Source organism: Aethalodelphis obliquidens, unplaced genomic scaffold (assembly GCF_003676395.1).
Source record: "Aethalodelphis obliquidens isolate GAN/ISIS:26980383/991018 unplaced genomic scaffold, ASM367639v1 scaffold24, whole genome shotgun sequence".
Taxonomy (NCBI): domain Eukaryota; kingdom Metazoa; phylum Chordata; class Mammalia; order Artiodactyla; family Delphinidae; genus Aethalodelphis; species Aethalodelphis obliquidens.
This window is the reverse complement of record NW_020837968.1, coordinates 6,880,083-6,899,003: the sequence shown is the minus strand read 5'-3', so window position 1 is coordinate 6,899,003 and position 18,921 is coordinate 6,880,083. Positions and strand designations below refer to the sequence as shown.

Here is an 18,921-nt window from a genome sequence, read left to right as displayed (position 1 = left end):
GGGGCTTCCCTGGTGGCACAGTGGTTGAGAGTCCGCCTGCTGATGCAGGGGACATGGGTTCGTGCCCCGGTCCGGGAAGATCCCACATACCGCGGAGCGGCTAGGCCCATGAGCCATAGCCACTGAGCCTGTGCATCCGGAGCCTGTGTTCCGCAACGGGAGAGGGCACAACAGTGAGAGGCCCGCATACCGCAAAAAAAAAATAAAATAAAATAAGACAGAAGTACCAGTTCATTACTATTTTCTATAATAAGATGTGTGTGTATGTGTGTGTGTGTGTGTGTGTGTGTGTATTTTGAATGAATTAATGGTAGAAAGATGTTTAACTGTTTGATCATCTAATTTATAAGTATTACTGAGGCCAGAAGCAGAAAGAAGATAACTTGAATGTAAGGCCTGAACAGTAAAACTCAAAATGTGAAGAGTGCCAAGGAAGGGTTAAAGTATAAGCCCAATTTTGATGGTTAAAATGCCAGAAATAGAGGTAGAGAATCTGTCTTATGAAATATAATCCTAACCTCATATCATAGCAACAATAAATCCTGTTTCCTCTAATAAGGCACCTGAGTCCACAAATAGGGACAAAAACAGGACTCAAGGTATTAAGTTCCCGTGTCCCGAGCCAATATTTTTACTCTCATTTGAATAATTTTTCCATTGGTGAAATGAAAGGAATACTCACAATGCTTTAGTTTTTTCAGAAAAATACTTTGAATCAAACTGCTTTAATCCTAAATATGCAAATATAACATAACATTTAAGAATCTTACTAGACTACGACTCTTTAAGCAGATACCAAAAAGCATTTTTGAAAGCTAAAATATAATGTAAAATGCATTCATTGAATGTTTAGAGTTTGATTATAGGAAGCAACTATTTGGATTCTTTATAAAATAAAAAAAAATATCTCACATGATTTGCTAAAACTACATAGTAACTAAATTATCATGGCAGGGTCAACAATGGAAATTTCGTTACCTTCCAACAGATTTAAGTTTTTGATTCATGTAGCTTACATTATTTCAATATCATTCTCCTTTTAGAAGCAACTAAGATTATTTATCTTGAAAAATTACACATGAACTTTAGAAATTCTAGAAAAATCTGAGATCTTTATGTTCAGACACGATGTTCACTAAGTAAAAGTCTTTAAATCACAAAACTATGTTCAAAACAAATTCAAATATTGATCCTAAAGAAAAACTATGCAGTCAGTTCTACGGCATATTTACAAACCTTTAATTTCTATATGCAGCGATAAAATCCTTCATGATCATTAACATTTATGAAATAGCGTCTGTCAAAAAGACACCAGCAAGGACTCTGCTTCAATGGAATCTCATGGTGAGAAATAGACTTACAGAATTTCCTGTCATCCTCATTTACTAGATGAGGACTCACAGACAAGGAGGGGTGATACAACTGTATACGTTTACACAAAAACTAAATGATAGATACAGGCCTGAAACCTTAGTTCTATAATGCCAATTCATTTTCTATCCTACGCTTAGCTCCTTTTATCTCTCTATTCTATGAGCAGGATTAAATCAATATAATGCCCAAAAATAAGTAGTTTAACTCTAAGTTAAAGGTCAAATGAAAAAAAAAAGATTTAAGAACTTTTCAATAAGGTATAAGGATTACAAGGTCACAACCTAAAAATAAGGATCTGCAAATATAATTTCAATGTTTAAAATGGAAAAGGAGTGTCCTAGATTGCATTTCATACATGTTTGAAAAGTTGGAAAATGAAGAATAGGAAAATCTGTTTAACTTCCTTCATAGATAGCATTTTTAACCTAATAGATCAACAAATAAGTCAGTAGTCTGTAAAATATCTGTGTGTTATAGGGGAGGTGTGGAGGAGGATTGGGGTTTGTTTGATAGGTGGTGCGAACCAGGCTCCTTACGGATGAGTCTGGGACCAGGGGCCTCTGGCACCTGGGTTACCCAAGTGGTTCTCATCCCAGGAATCCTCTGCTGCCCGGTATAACTCCTGATATCTGAGGCCACGAAGCACGCCCTGTGGGATCCAACTGTGCCTTGTTCGCATTTTAACAGGGTCAAAAGCAATATCCTAATGGGGAAGCTCGAGAAAAGCCTGGAAGTTAACACAGAGCCACAGGGCTTTATCTGAAGTCCTTGAGGTCAAATGCATCTGAGTTCAGAGTTTTTCAGACTTCAGAGGGAAAATGAGGTATATATAGTATAAGGTATATATACCTTATGTTATAGCCTCAGTGGAGTCTAAACCATCAACCCATAATTAAATACCTCAGTGTCCCTAAAATGCAACATATGAATATTTGCATTAAGTACAAAAATAAAAACTATAGCCTCACGTCTGTCCAGGGCAGGGCAGGTTTTGAAACTAAATGTGCTAAGAGAAAAAAGGGTCATCTTCAGAACTTTGGGATTTTGAAATTGTTGATAAAGGGCTTTGAACATTACAAAAACTGAAATTTATCTATTTGGAGGGTTTCTCATGATGTGGTCGAGAGATCTGTTTTCACTCTTATTCATCTATAATTTTTTATCACTAATGCAAATGAATATGTATACGAGACATTCTTTTCAAATGTGCAGATTTGAAATACAAGCGGATGTTGGATTATAATGTTCAAGAACAGAAAATTCTTGATAGATCTGTCAAATGGGGCCAAAATGTTTTTATATTACATTCAATGAGATATGGACACACAGGCAGTCCTCTCAGCAGTAGGAAAGTCAAACTGTGCCATACACAGAGCAGTATGATTTCTGCAAAACTAAAGATTAATAGCACACCTGGGTACTATAATGTAAATAAACGATGAAGAAGTAGATTTGGTACAGTAGTTAGAAGACGCAAGCTCACAAATTCTGGCTCTTCACCAGGAAGGCATTCCCAAGAGTCATAAGTGTTCATCCATTGATTCAGTTGTCTTGGGATGGAGTGAGTTCTCTATCATTGGAAACATTTAAAGAAAGGGTTGATGACCACTTGACAGTAATATTATAGATGGAAATTATACAGCATGAGCTAAATATCATTAATTTAAATAGATGAATATTAAGAGCATTTTTAATTGTTCGATTTATATTTTAATTGTTGGTTATATTTAAAACAGTCTATCTTCTGAAAAGATAAATGCAAAGAAAGTTATTATCCCTTTTTTATAATAAATGTGAAAAAGTATTCTTATGTGTAATGAATTTAGTGACGACTATAAAAAGCACTTTTTATACAATGGATAATCCTTGAAAGATTATATTTTGTGAGGAAATACTTTATAACTTTAAATGGGTGTGTTTATTTAAATCTAATGTTCTATTCTGCTTTGGGATAATAGTAGTGTGTGTCTTTAAGATAGGACAGCATACAAGGCCACAGACAAACACAGCCTTTGCTAATTTCAGGCTGACAGGGAGGTAGTTTAATTAGTGAGCTGCTAATATCTATTTAAGTGAGCAGCCAAGGAAATGTCTGTTAGAAAAAGGACTTGCAAATGAATGGCAAGGCCATTCTCTCTGCCTCTTTTCAACTGTGTCAAAAAGGAAGAGAACAGGGAGCCTGCACCTATGTGGAAAAGAGAAGATTACTAAAAAAAAGTAGAGACAGACACAAAAGTAATCATATGTCTGTGGAACATATACAGTGAGGTTTTGAGGTACTAATGCTTCACAATAAACTTTTACATAAGTGAACTACTTCCAAATATTGTGGAATCTCTGTTTCTTGACTATGGGTAAAACATTCAGAAAAGCTTTAATAATTGTTTAATAGTAAGCAAAGAGCATGAAAATGTCTCCTGTGCCTATAATCAAGGTTATAAGCTTTTACACTTAAACTAAAATGGTTTATTAATAAATATTAAGTTTTTTGATATAATAAATAGTACGTGTTTTACATTGCCTTTGTTTACTGGAATATTTAGAGAAATAGATGAAAGGAAAATAAGACTATATGAACACTGAGTAATTTTTTTCAACCAACATTTGCTGAACATCTCTGTATTTCATATATCACTTCAGTCTGAGGCAAATTCCATTAATAAATATTACTAATTAATTGATGTAAAACTCTTCTCTAGGCCAAATGAATTTCACTGGATAATTTTTACAATCTAAGGCAGATTATGCAATTATGATTCCAATCGAAAATAATAGGGAAAATAAGCAATTTATAGAAAAAGTAATTTCAAAAAAATAAAACTTGTTACTTCTATAAAAGAATGATTTAATTATAGATATTGAATAAACTCTATTAAAAACCATAAATATTCAGTATAAATTTCAGCTTTAACTTTGGAAGGTATAATATGAACGTGAGTAATCTTTTACTGTAATTCATATTACATGCTTGTTAAAATAAAAGAGATAATAACCTAATCTTAATTTTATGACTAATTTTTAAAAGTTGGAAATTTTTTTAAAGTATTGCAATTAAATAGCAATTACTTTATTTTATATTAAAGCAGAGAAGACATAATAAATGACATTTTAGGACCTTTTCTTACTTACAATGAGAAATATAATGCAAATGACTTTTTTTCATAACAGTCCTTTTAAATACACACAATGCACACACACTCAAGGAAAAAGCCAAGGAAACCCCTAAAAAAACTAATATTACTCAGCTTTTTTCTCTAGTTTAAAATTTTGCATTTTTGGAATAGTGCTCAATAAAAAATAAAAAAAAATGCATGTTAGCAATTCAAATGCACCAAAGAAAACAACACTGATAATTTTGGCAGTTAAATTTGTAAGAAGACCACAGAGATAAAGGCTGTGAAGTATCAGAATGCTTGGGAAGATGAAACTAGAGAGAGAATTAATCAAATAATTTATTTGTCTGAATGCCAAAAAATCATAATTGTTATTTCTTCTTTTGTAAATAATTGTGTGAACTAGGAGCTCTGTTCATTTTTTCATTTTAATAGAAACAAACACGAATGCACTATTAGACTAAATATTATTTATAAATTCTATTAATTGTTACAAAGCATGTATTTTATTTATGATCATGAGATTATAATACAATCCTCATTAAGAACTAGCTTTCCTGAATTTCGATAATTCCTAAAGCCTTGAATTAATATTTCTATTTTATTCCTGACTGAAATTTTTCCAATGTCAACTAAAGAATAAAGTATGAATTCATATGGATATCTGATTATGAATTAGAATTAAGTAACAAAAATTTAAATTTATTTTATGGCTTAATCTCAAAATTAGAGATGTAAATAGAGTTGTTTAATAGATGTATTCAATTAATTTAGGTTATTTATTTATAAAATCACTACCTAGAATACTCTCCTTAATTTATCACTGACTGTAAAATGTGCTAACAGACTAATGGAAGGATTTATGGAAAATCAACCAACTAAGGAAAATAGCTTTATTCTCTGTATAGCCTCTTCAATATAATATATACAAAATAGAAAAGAATTGGAGTGATGAAGAAAAGGGAAATTATTACATAATTTATGTTTAAGTACAAATGAACACAGAGTAATATGAGACATTCTTAGATATTATTTTTTAAAAGCATTTATAAGTGACTTTTACAAAAGACAGAAGAATGCAGATAGAAGAATTAACAAGAGTTGATTTTTGTTTTCATGCCATGTATTTGTTCTGACATTTTCCATTTTGCTTTTGGGCTTACAAGCTTTGAAGTTTATAAGACAAAAGATCTTTAGAGATCTAGAGCACCCTTAATTTTACAAAAGAGGATACTGAGGTCTGAGAAATTAGTTTCTAAATCTGAGGTAACACAGTTGGTTAGTGACCAAAAACAGAAACAATTCGTGTCTCCTTGCTTACATTCAAGAGAGGATATTTTCAATGGGATGAGGGCTGGCTTTGAAACCAAGCAGCCCAAATCTAAAGCCGATGCTTTTGATGACTGAGCAACTGCTCTCTCTAGGAATATAAAGACAAATAAAAATACAGAAATAAAATAAGGTATATAAAATTTTAAATAGAAAGCAGAAAGGTCCTGCCTCCAAGGCATTCATAGTTCAGAGGAGTCAACAGGTGATTTTAGAGCAATAGCATAAGTTTAAGGACAGATATTCAGGGATAGGAGGGGTAAACAAAAGGGCAACAGGTTTATGTTTTTATTTTGTTATTCTGTAAATTGGGAATTTTTATATGAGGGTTGTCTGGAAAATTAAACGACATGTGAAAGCACAATCACATAATGAAAGCACAGTATTTAGTTCCATCTTTACCCCTTTTAGTCTACACTATATATATGTTCCATAGAACACTACTGACTCATTTTATAGTTCTTACTTGTGATATAAAGCTGTTTTATTACAATTATTTTTAAACTAGGTGTTAACGCTCAAAGAGAAAACATACGTCATTTTTAAAAACTTTTATTTAAATAATCCTGGTAAATTCTCATAATTTTACTGTTAATTATTTGGAAGTGGTTTTTCAAGTAACGTATGTCTCATCCTAATATTTTAATGACATTTAGTATTTTGCCCGATCATATGAATTCCACATACTATTATACAAAAATGTAAGGAAAACTCTATATAAAACTTTCCAACCAGTGATACATTGGAAACATTTACTTGTAATCTTTATATCCTACATGTTTATACACTAAAAAAGTAAGATCATGGGAAAAATCACAAACCCTACTTTCTGATTTTAATTTTTTGGGGTTTTATATGTTTTATTTAAGTTTGTAATTGAAAGAATAGGAAAGAATGCTTCATAATATTCAACATCTTTGAAAATAAATCATATTTAATGACATCAAATATTTTTGAATTTGCAACTTTATGAGCCAATAGTTGAATTAATTGCTTTAAATTTACATTCTGAATAATTCGTTTTAAGGTTACGTGGTTACATTTCAACACCCCTAAAATGTAGGGATATATTGTGTTTAAAGTTTTTTTATAAGTATCCCATGTATGTTCTTAAGAAGTATACATGTTAGGTACAAAATTTAGTACAATTGTACTAAATTCAATACTCAAATTATCTGCCTTTCCCCACCCCTACACTACTTTTTTTGTGGTCTATTTTATCCATGCAGAATAAGAATGGTAAATTAAAATCTCATGTTACAGTTATATTTTGTTCAATTGCTTTTAGAAGATCTAGTATAATATACTATTCATTAGGTAGTATTATAGGGATTTTAAGATAATTGATCATCTTTTTACATTTTATGGCCTTTTCTCCTAGGTGTAATTTTGTTTTAGGTAACTTTGTTATAAGTAGCATATTTAAGTAAATGTTTTAATCCAGTTACAGTAGTTATTTTCAGAGCTTGAAATATTTACATTTGTTACATTAACTATACTTTTCTGCAGTCACCTTGTTTTAAGTTATGTTTATCAGTTTTATTTAATCTTTAAATTTTTGTATGTTTTCATATGTAGTAGGGAAATTTAAGATATAATGCTGCTTTTTATATCTACCTGTTTTTATCCTTAAGGTTTGCAATAACATTTAAACTTATTTTTTCCAGTTCCTATTTTCAGAATTTAAATAAATATAAATTTTAACTCTCCACTTAAACGTTTCAAAGACTGTACTCGATCTTTAACATGGCCCTTCTTCTAGATATTTATTTATATCGTCTGAGCTTATAAACCCAAATGATTTAAACTTAATCACTATCTTTCATGTTAAATACTGTCTTCCAAGAATTGTATTTTAACATTTCCATGCAACTTCATAACCATATTTGCAGTTTTTACACTTAACTCTGTGTGTCATGGTTTTTAATGTGGATGTTATTCCTGTTGCTAAATTTATTTGCAGTATTACCTTACCCTACACAATTCCTTTTTATTTTCAAAGTTTTCTTTCCTTACCATCTCTTCTGTTTTGTAGATGTCATACTTTCTTACAACCTATTGATAAGACCAAGCGTGCATGTGTGTATATGCTTGTGTATGTGTGTATTGGTGGGGGGGGAGCATAAAGTGGCGATTTCTTCCACCGAATCTTTATGATAAATCTTTATTTCTTTTGTTCTGCCATTTTTTATTTGTTCCTTTCTTCCTTCAGTGAGGATAACCTCCCTACAATGTGACAGACACACAGTTATGCACTGCAAGCCCAAAGGTGCTATTACAGTATTATATTTTATTTATATCATGTGGAATAGAGAGATCTGTCAATACCAAGATCTGCTAAGAGACAGAGTGTGTGTGTCGTTTTTTCTCACTCACTCTTTGGTTTGCTGGAAAGTGCACTGAAGTGTAGAGGTTTGGGCTTAATTGTCAATGTGTGGCTGTCTTCTTCTAAGGCAGGATTTACAGGGACATTAATTTCTCTGACAGTCTAAACAAAAAAAGTGCATGAGAAACTCTATTTACTGCATTCTGGGCTCTTTCCTTTCCTGTTCCAAATTTACTTCTGAGAGTCCTTGTCACTGATACATAATCATCAATGTCAGTAATCACTTATTTCCTCCTAGAGTGGCCAGATTTTGCAAATAAAATATAGGGCAACCAGTTAAATTAGAATTTAAATTTTTAAAATTCTAACTTATTAGAATTTAAGTTTTATTTTTTAGTATAAGTATTTCCCAAATATTGCATAGGACATATTTATCTGGCAAAATCTCTACCTACCATGCTATTCTTGGGAACTGCTATCACCAAATGTAGTGGGAAAGAAAGATGATTATTTATACTTTGGTTACATCACAAAGCAGGGTTCTGCAGTAGAGAGAGGACTACATAGTTTCTATTAGGTGACAACTCTGGGTTTCTGAGTAGGTAGCTGATAGTAATGATGTAGTTCCCACCTGTATTTAAGGTAAGTGTCACCTCTGTCAAGACTATTAGGCTTGCTCTATCTTAAGCACTAAACTATGTTTGCTAATCATTGATTCTTATAACCACTGAAATGCCTCTCATATTCTGGCAGAGAGTTGAATATCAACCATAGTGATTGTGTTGTTGTGAGTTTTCAGTCCCCCTTACCCCCATGGATTCATACTATTTTAGTAGGAAATTTGAAGTGATTCTGTAAGGAATTGCTATTTAGAAGACATTTTAAACTAGAATCCCCTTCTTTTTTAATTTAAAAAACTGTATACATCCTTTTTTTTTATCTTCTCTGTAGTTTTATTTCCATGTTCTTTTTTTCTTCCAGTTTTATTCAGATACAGTTCATATACAGCACTGTACATTTAAAAACACTTGTATATATTCTTAAATAAAGCTCTTCATAAATGATATAATTACCATTTCACATTATTTATATCATTAATAAATACCTGCCCAATTTATATTCCTGATGAAAAATACTTGTATCAATTATATGCAGTACACAGAAAACCTTCCCAAAACTTAGAGGCTTAGAGCAAGATTTTGTGTATGTTTATTAATGATTCTGTGAATGAATGAGCAGTACTGGCTGGGCTCAGCTGTTTGGTTCTTCCAGTATGCCTAGGGTCACTAATGTGGTTTCTATTTTCTACCAGTTCAGCTAGGTTGACTATCATAAGATGGCCTCACTTGTCCAGTGATTGTTTCTGTCTGGTGGCTATCAGGTCCAAAGGACATCAACTGGCCTGGTTCCTCTCTGCTCTATGTGGCCTCTCCTGCTCTACTGGTCCAGACTGAACTTCACAGGGTGGTTTCAGATCAGATTCAGGGCAAACCCAGTGCACAAGCACTTTTATAAGCTTCTGCTTGCATCATATTTGCTGATGTTACATTGACAAGGGAAGGCCAAGCCCAAAGCCAATAATGGAGGGAATACACAAGGCTGTTGAGATAGGTCTGATTCACCAGGAGCCTTGACTGTAACAATCTAACACAGTTTTATTAGATCTCTGTCAACAACAAAGGATGTAGATTAGATCAAGGATATATTTACTAAGCAAAACTGACTAATATATGTGAACACAGAAGGAAACACAAGTTGTCCAATAGAGTTGTTTTTACATATCAGAAGATTTAATTCCAAAGATGTAGTCAGTTATCTATGGGGGCTTTTGTTTTTGTTTTTTTTTAATTGTGGTAAGATGATTATTGAATTTAAATTTTAAAATATGGGTTTTAATTATTTTTTAACATTTACTGTTTATAGACATGCTATTTAAAATCTCTGAATGTTAACTTTTTGAAATTGATATGATAATACCATCAATAAAAGGCTACAGTTAAAATCACATATGAAAAAATGGAAGGTCTTTGTAAACAACAACAAGCGAAAATTTTACTTTTGTATAAGACTGTATGTATATATACCAAAATATAATTTTGTATTGGGGCATATCTTACTCACATATTGAACATTTCTATGGAATATAAAAGGGCTTCATAAACTTTAATAGTAAATATTGAACTGGGGAATAATTCAAAGGGATTAATTAATATACTTAATTTGAGGACTCCAGTTTTTCAATTCAAAGCTGACACAACATTCACTTACTTTTTAAATATTTTATTTTATGAAATATAAAATCTATACGAATAATTGTCTAAAATATTTAGGGTCTAATTAACACCAGTGTAACAACTACCCAGTTTAAGAAATTGAGTATTGTCATTATTTTAGAAATCCCTCATGTTCTCCCCTAAAAATCCCATCCTTCTCCTTTCCTCTTGGAGATAACTGCTATCTTGATTTTTATTATAGTCATTTCCTTGCTTTTTATTATAGTCATTTCCTTGCTTTTTTTTTCTTTAAGGTTTTACCAACCGTCTTTACTTATGCGTATCTAAACAGTGTAAATTAGTTGTATCTGTTTTGTGAACCTCATATAATAGAATCATACTATGTGCAAAGTTCTCCTGTTGTGCTTCTTTCACTTTACATTCTGCTTGGGAGATTTATCCAGGATACTGCTGGTGGCTACACTCCTGTTAATGTTAACATACCTGAACTGATCAGGGTTTTTTGGTTGTTTAATACCTTGTATTCTAAGAAATCCTTACATATCTGAAAGTGTTTTCCTCTGTTTTCTTCTAGAAACTTAATATTTTTGCCTTTTTTATTTAGATCCTTATTCCATATAAAGCAGATTTCTGTATATGGTATTGGAAAGAGACCTCACTTCTGTTTTTCTCATATGGCTACCCAAATTCCAGAACTATTTACTCAAAAGCTCCCACCTCATCCCCACGCACTATTTCATTAAACCCCTGTCATGAAGTGTCCATACACTTATTTTTTTCTAGGTTGACTTATCCTTTCCAAGACTTTTCTTTAAATAAAATTTTTCTCAGGGAACGTTACCAGGAAGACCCATGAGGCATCGTGTTTATTTCAATTTTTTCCTATTCTCACCCAAATTTTGCTTTGAAAAATTGCTCTGAAGAAGCAAGCTAAGTGGCAGTAATATGACATATCTTAATATTATTTTAAAAAGTTGTAAGAAAAGCATCATCATTTCCCACATAATTCACTTGCATATGTGGTTAGGCAAAGAATGGTAGAAGTTAGGCCAAAAAAAAAAAAGACTTTTATTTTCTAGCAATGTATCTTAAGATTTACATATGTGAAATGTCTCTTTTATGGGAATAAAAATCACCACCCATCTGACCTTAGAATTCATATCTGTGGTTCAAGATAATGGTGTCTTGATTACTAAAAGGGTGTCTCTCATCCAGAACTCCATAACTTATTAAAAGAATGAGGATTTCCGCGCCCTGGAAAAAATTATGCATTTGCTGGTAGGCATACCGCCTGAGGGTGTTTCGAGAACATAATAACTGTAGTCACAAGGCTCCAGCTTATTAAGGGGCCAAGTGTGCTCCTATTCTATGCTTCAAATGGGGCACAATTTCTCTAGGCATAGCCCACTGTCTAAGAGTAGAACACTTACTTAAAATGCCTACCCTAAGTTCCATTATCAATCTTTAGCTAAAAGATAGCAGAAAATCCAACTTTTAATATTTAACCAAATAACAATTTAAGTGTTAGCAAGCTCATTCTACGCCTTCAATTCAATGATCTGCTCATAAAATAATCACCTCTTATGTCATAATGTAGCTTCAGAATAAAACCTAAAAATACTTTATAATACACTTCAATTTAAAACATAAGCTTTGACAGTTGACAAAAATGCAGCCTATCAAGAAAAAGTGGTACTTTTTTTCTTTAAGCCCTGACTATGGTTCTAGTAATGTTCAGTTGTTATGATCTTGCTGTTCTGTATTTGAAGTGAAAGAAAAATATGTTACTGAAGAAGAAGATAAAATGAAAACAGACAACTGAAAGAAATTTGACCTAATTATTTTAACAGGCTTAATATGTTTTACATTCGTAACTAAAGAATTTCAGGAATTATGTCAACGAAATACCTAGCATAAAGAAGCTTATGACAGTAATAATAAGCACTAGTAGAATTTGGCTGATCACTTTTCAAAATTATGTGGTCTTTTAAAATGATAAATCTAGTGCTTAATATGGAAAAATACTAATTTTTCATCTATATGTCTTAGAGATTCACCAATTATATAACTAGAGTAAACATTTGTGAAACATAAAGTCTCTACTAATTATTTTTAAGACAAATATTAAAAACAAAAGTAAAAACAAAATAAAGCCAAAAACCAGGAAGCTATTCTAATCCTTGGATTTGGGATGTTCTAATATCTCAAAAATAAGGTCAACTTCACCAGGAAGAACTCAGATCCATTATATCATATGGGTAAGTGGATAGCATTCTCTGAAATTTGGAGAAATACTAGTGGGACAGATGAAATATCTCACAGTGCCAAGGCAAAAGAGTCCTCATGAGTATATTATACTGCCCATTTTATAGCAACCGTCAGTGATCATAGCATCATTAGCCAATGTTTCAAAGGTTATATAAGTTGTAGTCTGGTCCAGGCAGGAGGACAGGGACATCTTATTCCATTGTTTATAAATAAACAATTTCCATCCACGTTTATTCAAGCCACAAAGGTAAAGACATAGGAAGGATGAAGAGTAGAGGGTTACTGAAGGTGTTTAAGAATAGAGTCCCATGAAAACTACAGGGAATGCACGAGCCTTGCAAACAAATCCCAAGGCATTATGTTTCATTACCTTCCACTGTGGTGATCCAAAAAATGTCTCTTTCATTCAGCTTAGAACCTCTAAACACATGTCAAGCCATGTTTGCAACTCATAGCTGATCAACCGATAAGCCGAACCACAACAATCACACACAAGACAACATCTCAGACCTCCCAACAGAGATGCCCATAGATCATGGAGACAAGCTCTGGCATCAGTCTGTTTGACAGACTGTTAAAAATCCTCTTGAAGAATGCTGAAATAGAAGACATTCTCACAGTCTGAAATTCAAGTAGCTTCAATTTGTGAAAGAAAGCTGGCTAAACCCACAAACACATGTAAAACTGAATACAGCTGGACTCATAATATATTGACTTTCCTGCTGCATGTCAGAAAGAAATCTTTAGTATTTGTCATTTCATTTAAAAAAGTAGAATGTCTTTTTTGTAGACTTGTGACCAGGCCCTGACTACCTGGACTAAAGGATTTCTTATTTAAGCGCGTGCGCGCGCGTACACACACACACACACACACAGAGCAATAATTGTGTGATGCTTTATGGAACGTGTTCAGTACCCCTCAGTCTCTTCTGTAAATATGCATGGCTGATAGGATTTATACATTTCTCACAATGCTGTATAAAAGACTGCATACAGACCAGAAGCACAGTGCCCTCTGGTGCACATATAAAACAAAATATTTATATAACAGGATCTACATAGATACAGGCACAAAAACAAAACTAAGTTTTGCTTCTGCATATATCTAAACCAGTCACTGGGAATTGTACATTTCTACCATGAAGAAACAAACCAAAATGATAACCTTCATAAAACATTCTTTATGGCATAGATCAAGGCAATCTAATCCATTCAGGCAACCACTTGTATACCCCTCTATTTAATGATTCACTAGGCTTGGGTGGAGTATGACTCCTTTTTTGTAACTTATTTAGATTCAAACAGAATAACCGTAGAAGTTAAAGGCCACATATCTCAGCCTCCTCCTTTTTCTTGGCCTTTGTTACCGCATCCTATTTATCTGCATTTCTTTTGTATTCCCTGGCCATTTCCTCCAGGTTCTGAATGTGCAATTACCTTGTAGGTAAAAAAGGATGAGGTGACTCAACTTCTCAGTGACTAAGTAGAAGACACCATTTCCACTTAAGCTAAAAAAAGGTAACAAATCCTGATACAAGGTAGAAAGGAAAGGCCATTCAAGAAATTTCCTTTTAAAATTTTGAGCATTTAAAATGATAAACTCAGCCTCAGAGTTAACTGAAACTTACTTTACGGCAGTTTAGCAGTCAAGAATTTGGGAGTTCTGCACTTGTGGTCACCATTATCCAGTTTTTCCATAAGAAGTTACATCTCCAAGAAATACTTTTAAATAACCAGAAAACATTACCATGGTGAATGGTCAATAAAAACCCTTCTGATAATAACCCTTTCCCACCTGAAACTTTCCCTTAGAGCAACTTAGTTATCCACCACCTTCAAGGAAGATATCTGTAATTGCTTTCCCTTTGCTTCATACCTGTATATCTTGTATCTTGTGCTAAATCCCTGCCGGCTTCTGTCCACAAAATCTGTGTATTCCTGTGAACGATGGAAGGGTCCCTTATCAGAGAGGAGCCAGTCGAAGGGGCTTGTGGCATGCTGATCCGAAACAGCAGCAACTGCTAAAACCCAGCAATGAAGACTCAGTGCTATCCACTCCCATAGAGCCATCAGAGAGAACAATTCAGCACCAGCTCTGCTCCGCCATATCATGCTTCCACTGGGGACTTAGAGCCTTCATTCTCTTAGCTTTCCCTCAACACCTAGACAAAACACACAGGCAATTAGTTAGCCCCTGGAAGATTCTTTTCTAGCACTTAAGGTACTGAAGTGGCAAATCCTTTTTCAAAAATCTAATATCAGTGTTTTAAATCAGATAATAGCAAAAGTGATTAACAAGTAAACTGAAATAATTTCTTTTTTTCAGAGCTGTGTATCTTTCATACTTTGGTTCTTTTTGTATTTATTGGAAAATAAGTCACTGAGTTACAGCAAGCCTTGTCAGGACAGCATCATACAGTGGATCATTAAACCCACTGAGCAACAACTATCAGAAGTTTTGACTCATAATTATTTTTTCAGCTTAAATGTTTTATAACACTGGACACTTTCAAAAGAAATACTGAATATGTTTACTTAATAAATTGTGTTATAAATTTTAATACATGTATTTTATTGTTTACTTATTAGAAAAAGGCTTTAAAATGGATTAAAATATAGATAAACTGAGATGGAATGAAACTGTGGGTCTAAGAATACATAAACAAGTAAATAAATGTGTGTATCTATGCCTCTATCATTTATCTATTTCTAGCAATATATTTAGATGCGTGGATGGGTGGATGTGGGGGTGGGTGGGAGTAGAGGTATGCATTTTTGCTCAGTTATTTTTAACATTATTCTATTAGGGAAAAACTTCCTTGATTATTTAAACAGAATTATAATTATTTCTAGCACATTTAAAAGATTTAAATGGACATCTGTGTCTTATTCATAAGATAAACAGGCATACCTACAAAATTCATATACATACACAAACTAAAACAATATAGATTATACATAAACTATGAAAAACACATACATTAATTTTATAGGCATTCAAAACCAAAGTAACAAAGAGGTGTCATCCCAATGTGATATAGTATAAATGACCTTACACAAAGCAACTGATGCAGTTTATATGCTATGCAAAATATTCTACAAATATTTGAATTTCAATTTTACTTTCCATCTCACCAAACTTTTTCAAAATTATTATTTATAACACATAGAACCATGCATTATATAAATTCTGACTAGCAAGAAAGTTTGGTTGTGAGCATTTTGGGTCAGCAAAATCTCTTCAGGAAGCCATCAAAATGCACAGTATTAAGTAAAATATTTTAACTATGACAGTTGCCATATGTCTCTGGTGTTTGGTTATGGCGATTGATAATTTTAATTTGCTGTTAGTTGTAACCCTGTAATTCACAATTGAATCCTGAACTATTTCATTATGAGAGATATACAGCAATTTTGCCACTAAAAACTATCTCAAAACAGTGATACAATATGGCTGACCTAGGTCTTTAGATTCAGTCTTATCCTCTACACAATTAAAAGGTTCAATACCCACATACGATCTGATTTGCCCCAATCATATGAGTTGTTTATGTGGTGATTTTAAAATGTGATGATTAAAATATGCCCTCGTCTGTAAGTAACAGAGGACATCTTACAAGTGAAGATGTTTTAACAATGATTTATCATAAGAAAGGACAATATCACATAATAAAAATACTTTGGAGTAGGAGTTAAAAGATCCTGTATCCCCATCAATTACTTGTATAAATATAGCACTGTCAAATGATTCAGATCATAACTTCCAGTTCTGATGAAGAAAATAGATTTTTTTACATATTGTTTTCCTTATGTGGAAGCAATACTATTTACCTTAAAAACAGTATATTTCATTTTCATTCATAAACTAAGAATTATTATTATGTGTGATGGTATGGTATAATCCCCAAATGGTTAATAAATATTTCTTATCTTTGTGAAACACACATTTTTATTCTGCTGATCAAATATATTCAAGGTAGCAAATTAATCATTGTTACAAAAACTTATACTTACATAAAGCACGTAGAAAAGCACCTATAGCACGTAAGGACATTAGGAGTGTTTCAAAGCATATTTCATACTTATAGGAAATCATGTAATTATATACCATCAAACCCTACTCTTTGTGGTGAAGTACATGACTTTGTTAAGAAACAGCATGTTGTGAAAGTAGGATATGATTGACCTAGATGACACTGAAGGTCTTATTTTAAAATTCTGTCATTTTTCAATATATAATTACCCAGAACAACTGCTTTTATTATTTTCTTTACCAAATATATTGAAGATGTTTCATGGTCCTCATATTCCCTAATATTAACATATAAGAAAATGGAAAGATATTCCTAAATTGTGTACAGGGGAACTACCTAAAAATGTTAGTGTTAGGTTTTAATTATTTGTTTCTTCAACTTCTGATATGGATACATGTTCCCACTTATGTCCAGAAATGAGTTTTTCTGAAAGAACAGTTTATTAGCACATGGGAATAACAATCCTGTTCAAGTTCAAATTAATTTGGGGGAACTATTGAAATAATTATATTATAAGGTCTTTTTAAAGGGATGTATAATAAACCGAACTATGATACCCAAAGTTCTACAGAAGCCTTCTTTGAGAAATAAATTTGAAGAGTTACAAAACAGGAAGAAACATAGTGTTAAAATACATTAACACATTTATGTATTTAGGCTTCCAAAGATCCTTAGGACAAGTGGCCATTAGGTTCAATATTCAGGAACAACAGGACTTCATTAGCCTAGTTTGTCACAAAAGCAGGTAAATGCACATTTGAATCACCTTTGTATATGAGTACTAATTTTAAAATTATTACTGAATGGCCTTTATAATATGATAACTTTATGATATAGATTACCAGTGACAATTACCAGTAGAATTCCTTTAAGGACATTTGGAGTTCATGCTGAAGTAAACAGCTAAACTTAGAAGTATTGCTAGGAAAAGAAATCATGAGGTACAATGAAAGAAAGTGAAAATGATTAAGTAAGTGAATTCATCAATTCCACTCCCTGGAGTGCAGGGATAATGCACAATGATCTTGAACTTACTATTCCTGGATAAGTGCCTAAGCAAACAACTAAGGAAATAACAATGTCAATGCACAATATTTTCCAGAACATGTAAGGGTGTATTTTATGAAGAATAAAAGAGATTGAAGATCAAAACACAACAAAACATTAAAAACAAAACAAAAACTTGAGTTCATGTTAAAAAGTGGTATTGATCAAGTTTTTCTTTTCATAAACTAAAAGGAAGTAAAAATAGTGAATTATCATACTGTTTAAAAATACATCTTTAGTACATGGCCTACTCATAACAAATTTTTTCTCATAAAATAAAATTTAGTGAGAACATTATCAACTCACACAACATTATTACTTGCAAATACCCAATGGCCTTGAGAATCTGTACAGAAGAAAACACACCAAGAAGATGTCACATATATAGTAATATACACTAATACATAAAATACATCATAAATACACATAATATTATAATACATATATATTCTAGTATATAATTATTCTTCCTCACTAGCTCTCTGTAATCCTATTCCAGGCTGGTAGTGCACTACTTTTATCTAAAATACTGACATACCATGTGTATTTGAAATTCATAAACTACTGAAATTTATAAAATAAAATATGTCCTATCATATTGAAACTGAATTTCTAGTATACCTGAAACTATAAAGGTAAAAAGAAGACTAAGCATCACTGATACATCCTTTAGAATTGTGTGTAACATCATTGAGGCTCATCATTTAGACCACATTATTTCATTATCCAATATCTAGTTGGTATTTCAATGCTAATGATTCCTATTCGTTAAATAATTAACATTGCATGCTGTATGATTTCTTCTTTTATGTCTGCATTTGGACTGATTTTTATTGCTAACATATCTAAAGTATTTTCTTAGGGAATAAAATCCACTTGGGACCTTGCAAATGCAAAGAAGTTTCATAAGTAATTGTGTCAAATATATTTCTTTTTTTATTTTGAAAAATGTAAAACCCACAGAAGAGCTAAGAGACTAGTACAGTACACACATATATCCTTCAACTAGATTCACCAATTGTTTATATGTTACCACATATTCTAGTCAGTATCTCTTTCTCTCTCTCTCTCTCTCAATCCCTTAGAACAAAATCTAAGGAAAACTGACTGATTTGCCAAGGTCATATACCCATTCTCTAAATTTCTCGATTTGAGCAACTACTGCATTTCTCTATAAAATAGCTCCTTAACATTCA

The 18,921-nt window shown here is 32.3% G+C and overlaps 1 protein-coding gene across 3 annotated transcripts in view; it reads right to left on the bottom strand.

The window, feature by feature from the left end:
- The window catches only part of BRINP3 (BMP/retinoic acid inducible neural specific 3), a 417,329-nt gene that overhangs the window by 380,133 nt on the left and 18,275 nt on the right, over positions 1-18,921 (bottom strand). For all 3 annotated transcript variants that reach the window (XM_027122179.1, XM_027122181.1, XM_027122180.1), the window contains exon 2: positions 14,521-14,806. In XM_027122179.1, coding sequence (XP_026977980.1) covers positions 14,521-14,756 — 236 coding nt within the window. In that variant the 5' untranslated portion in view covers positions 14,757-14,806. The remainder of the gene's footprint in view (positions 1-14,520; positions 14,807-18,921) is intronic.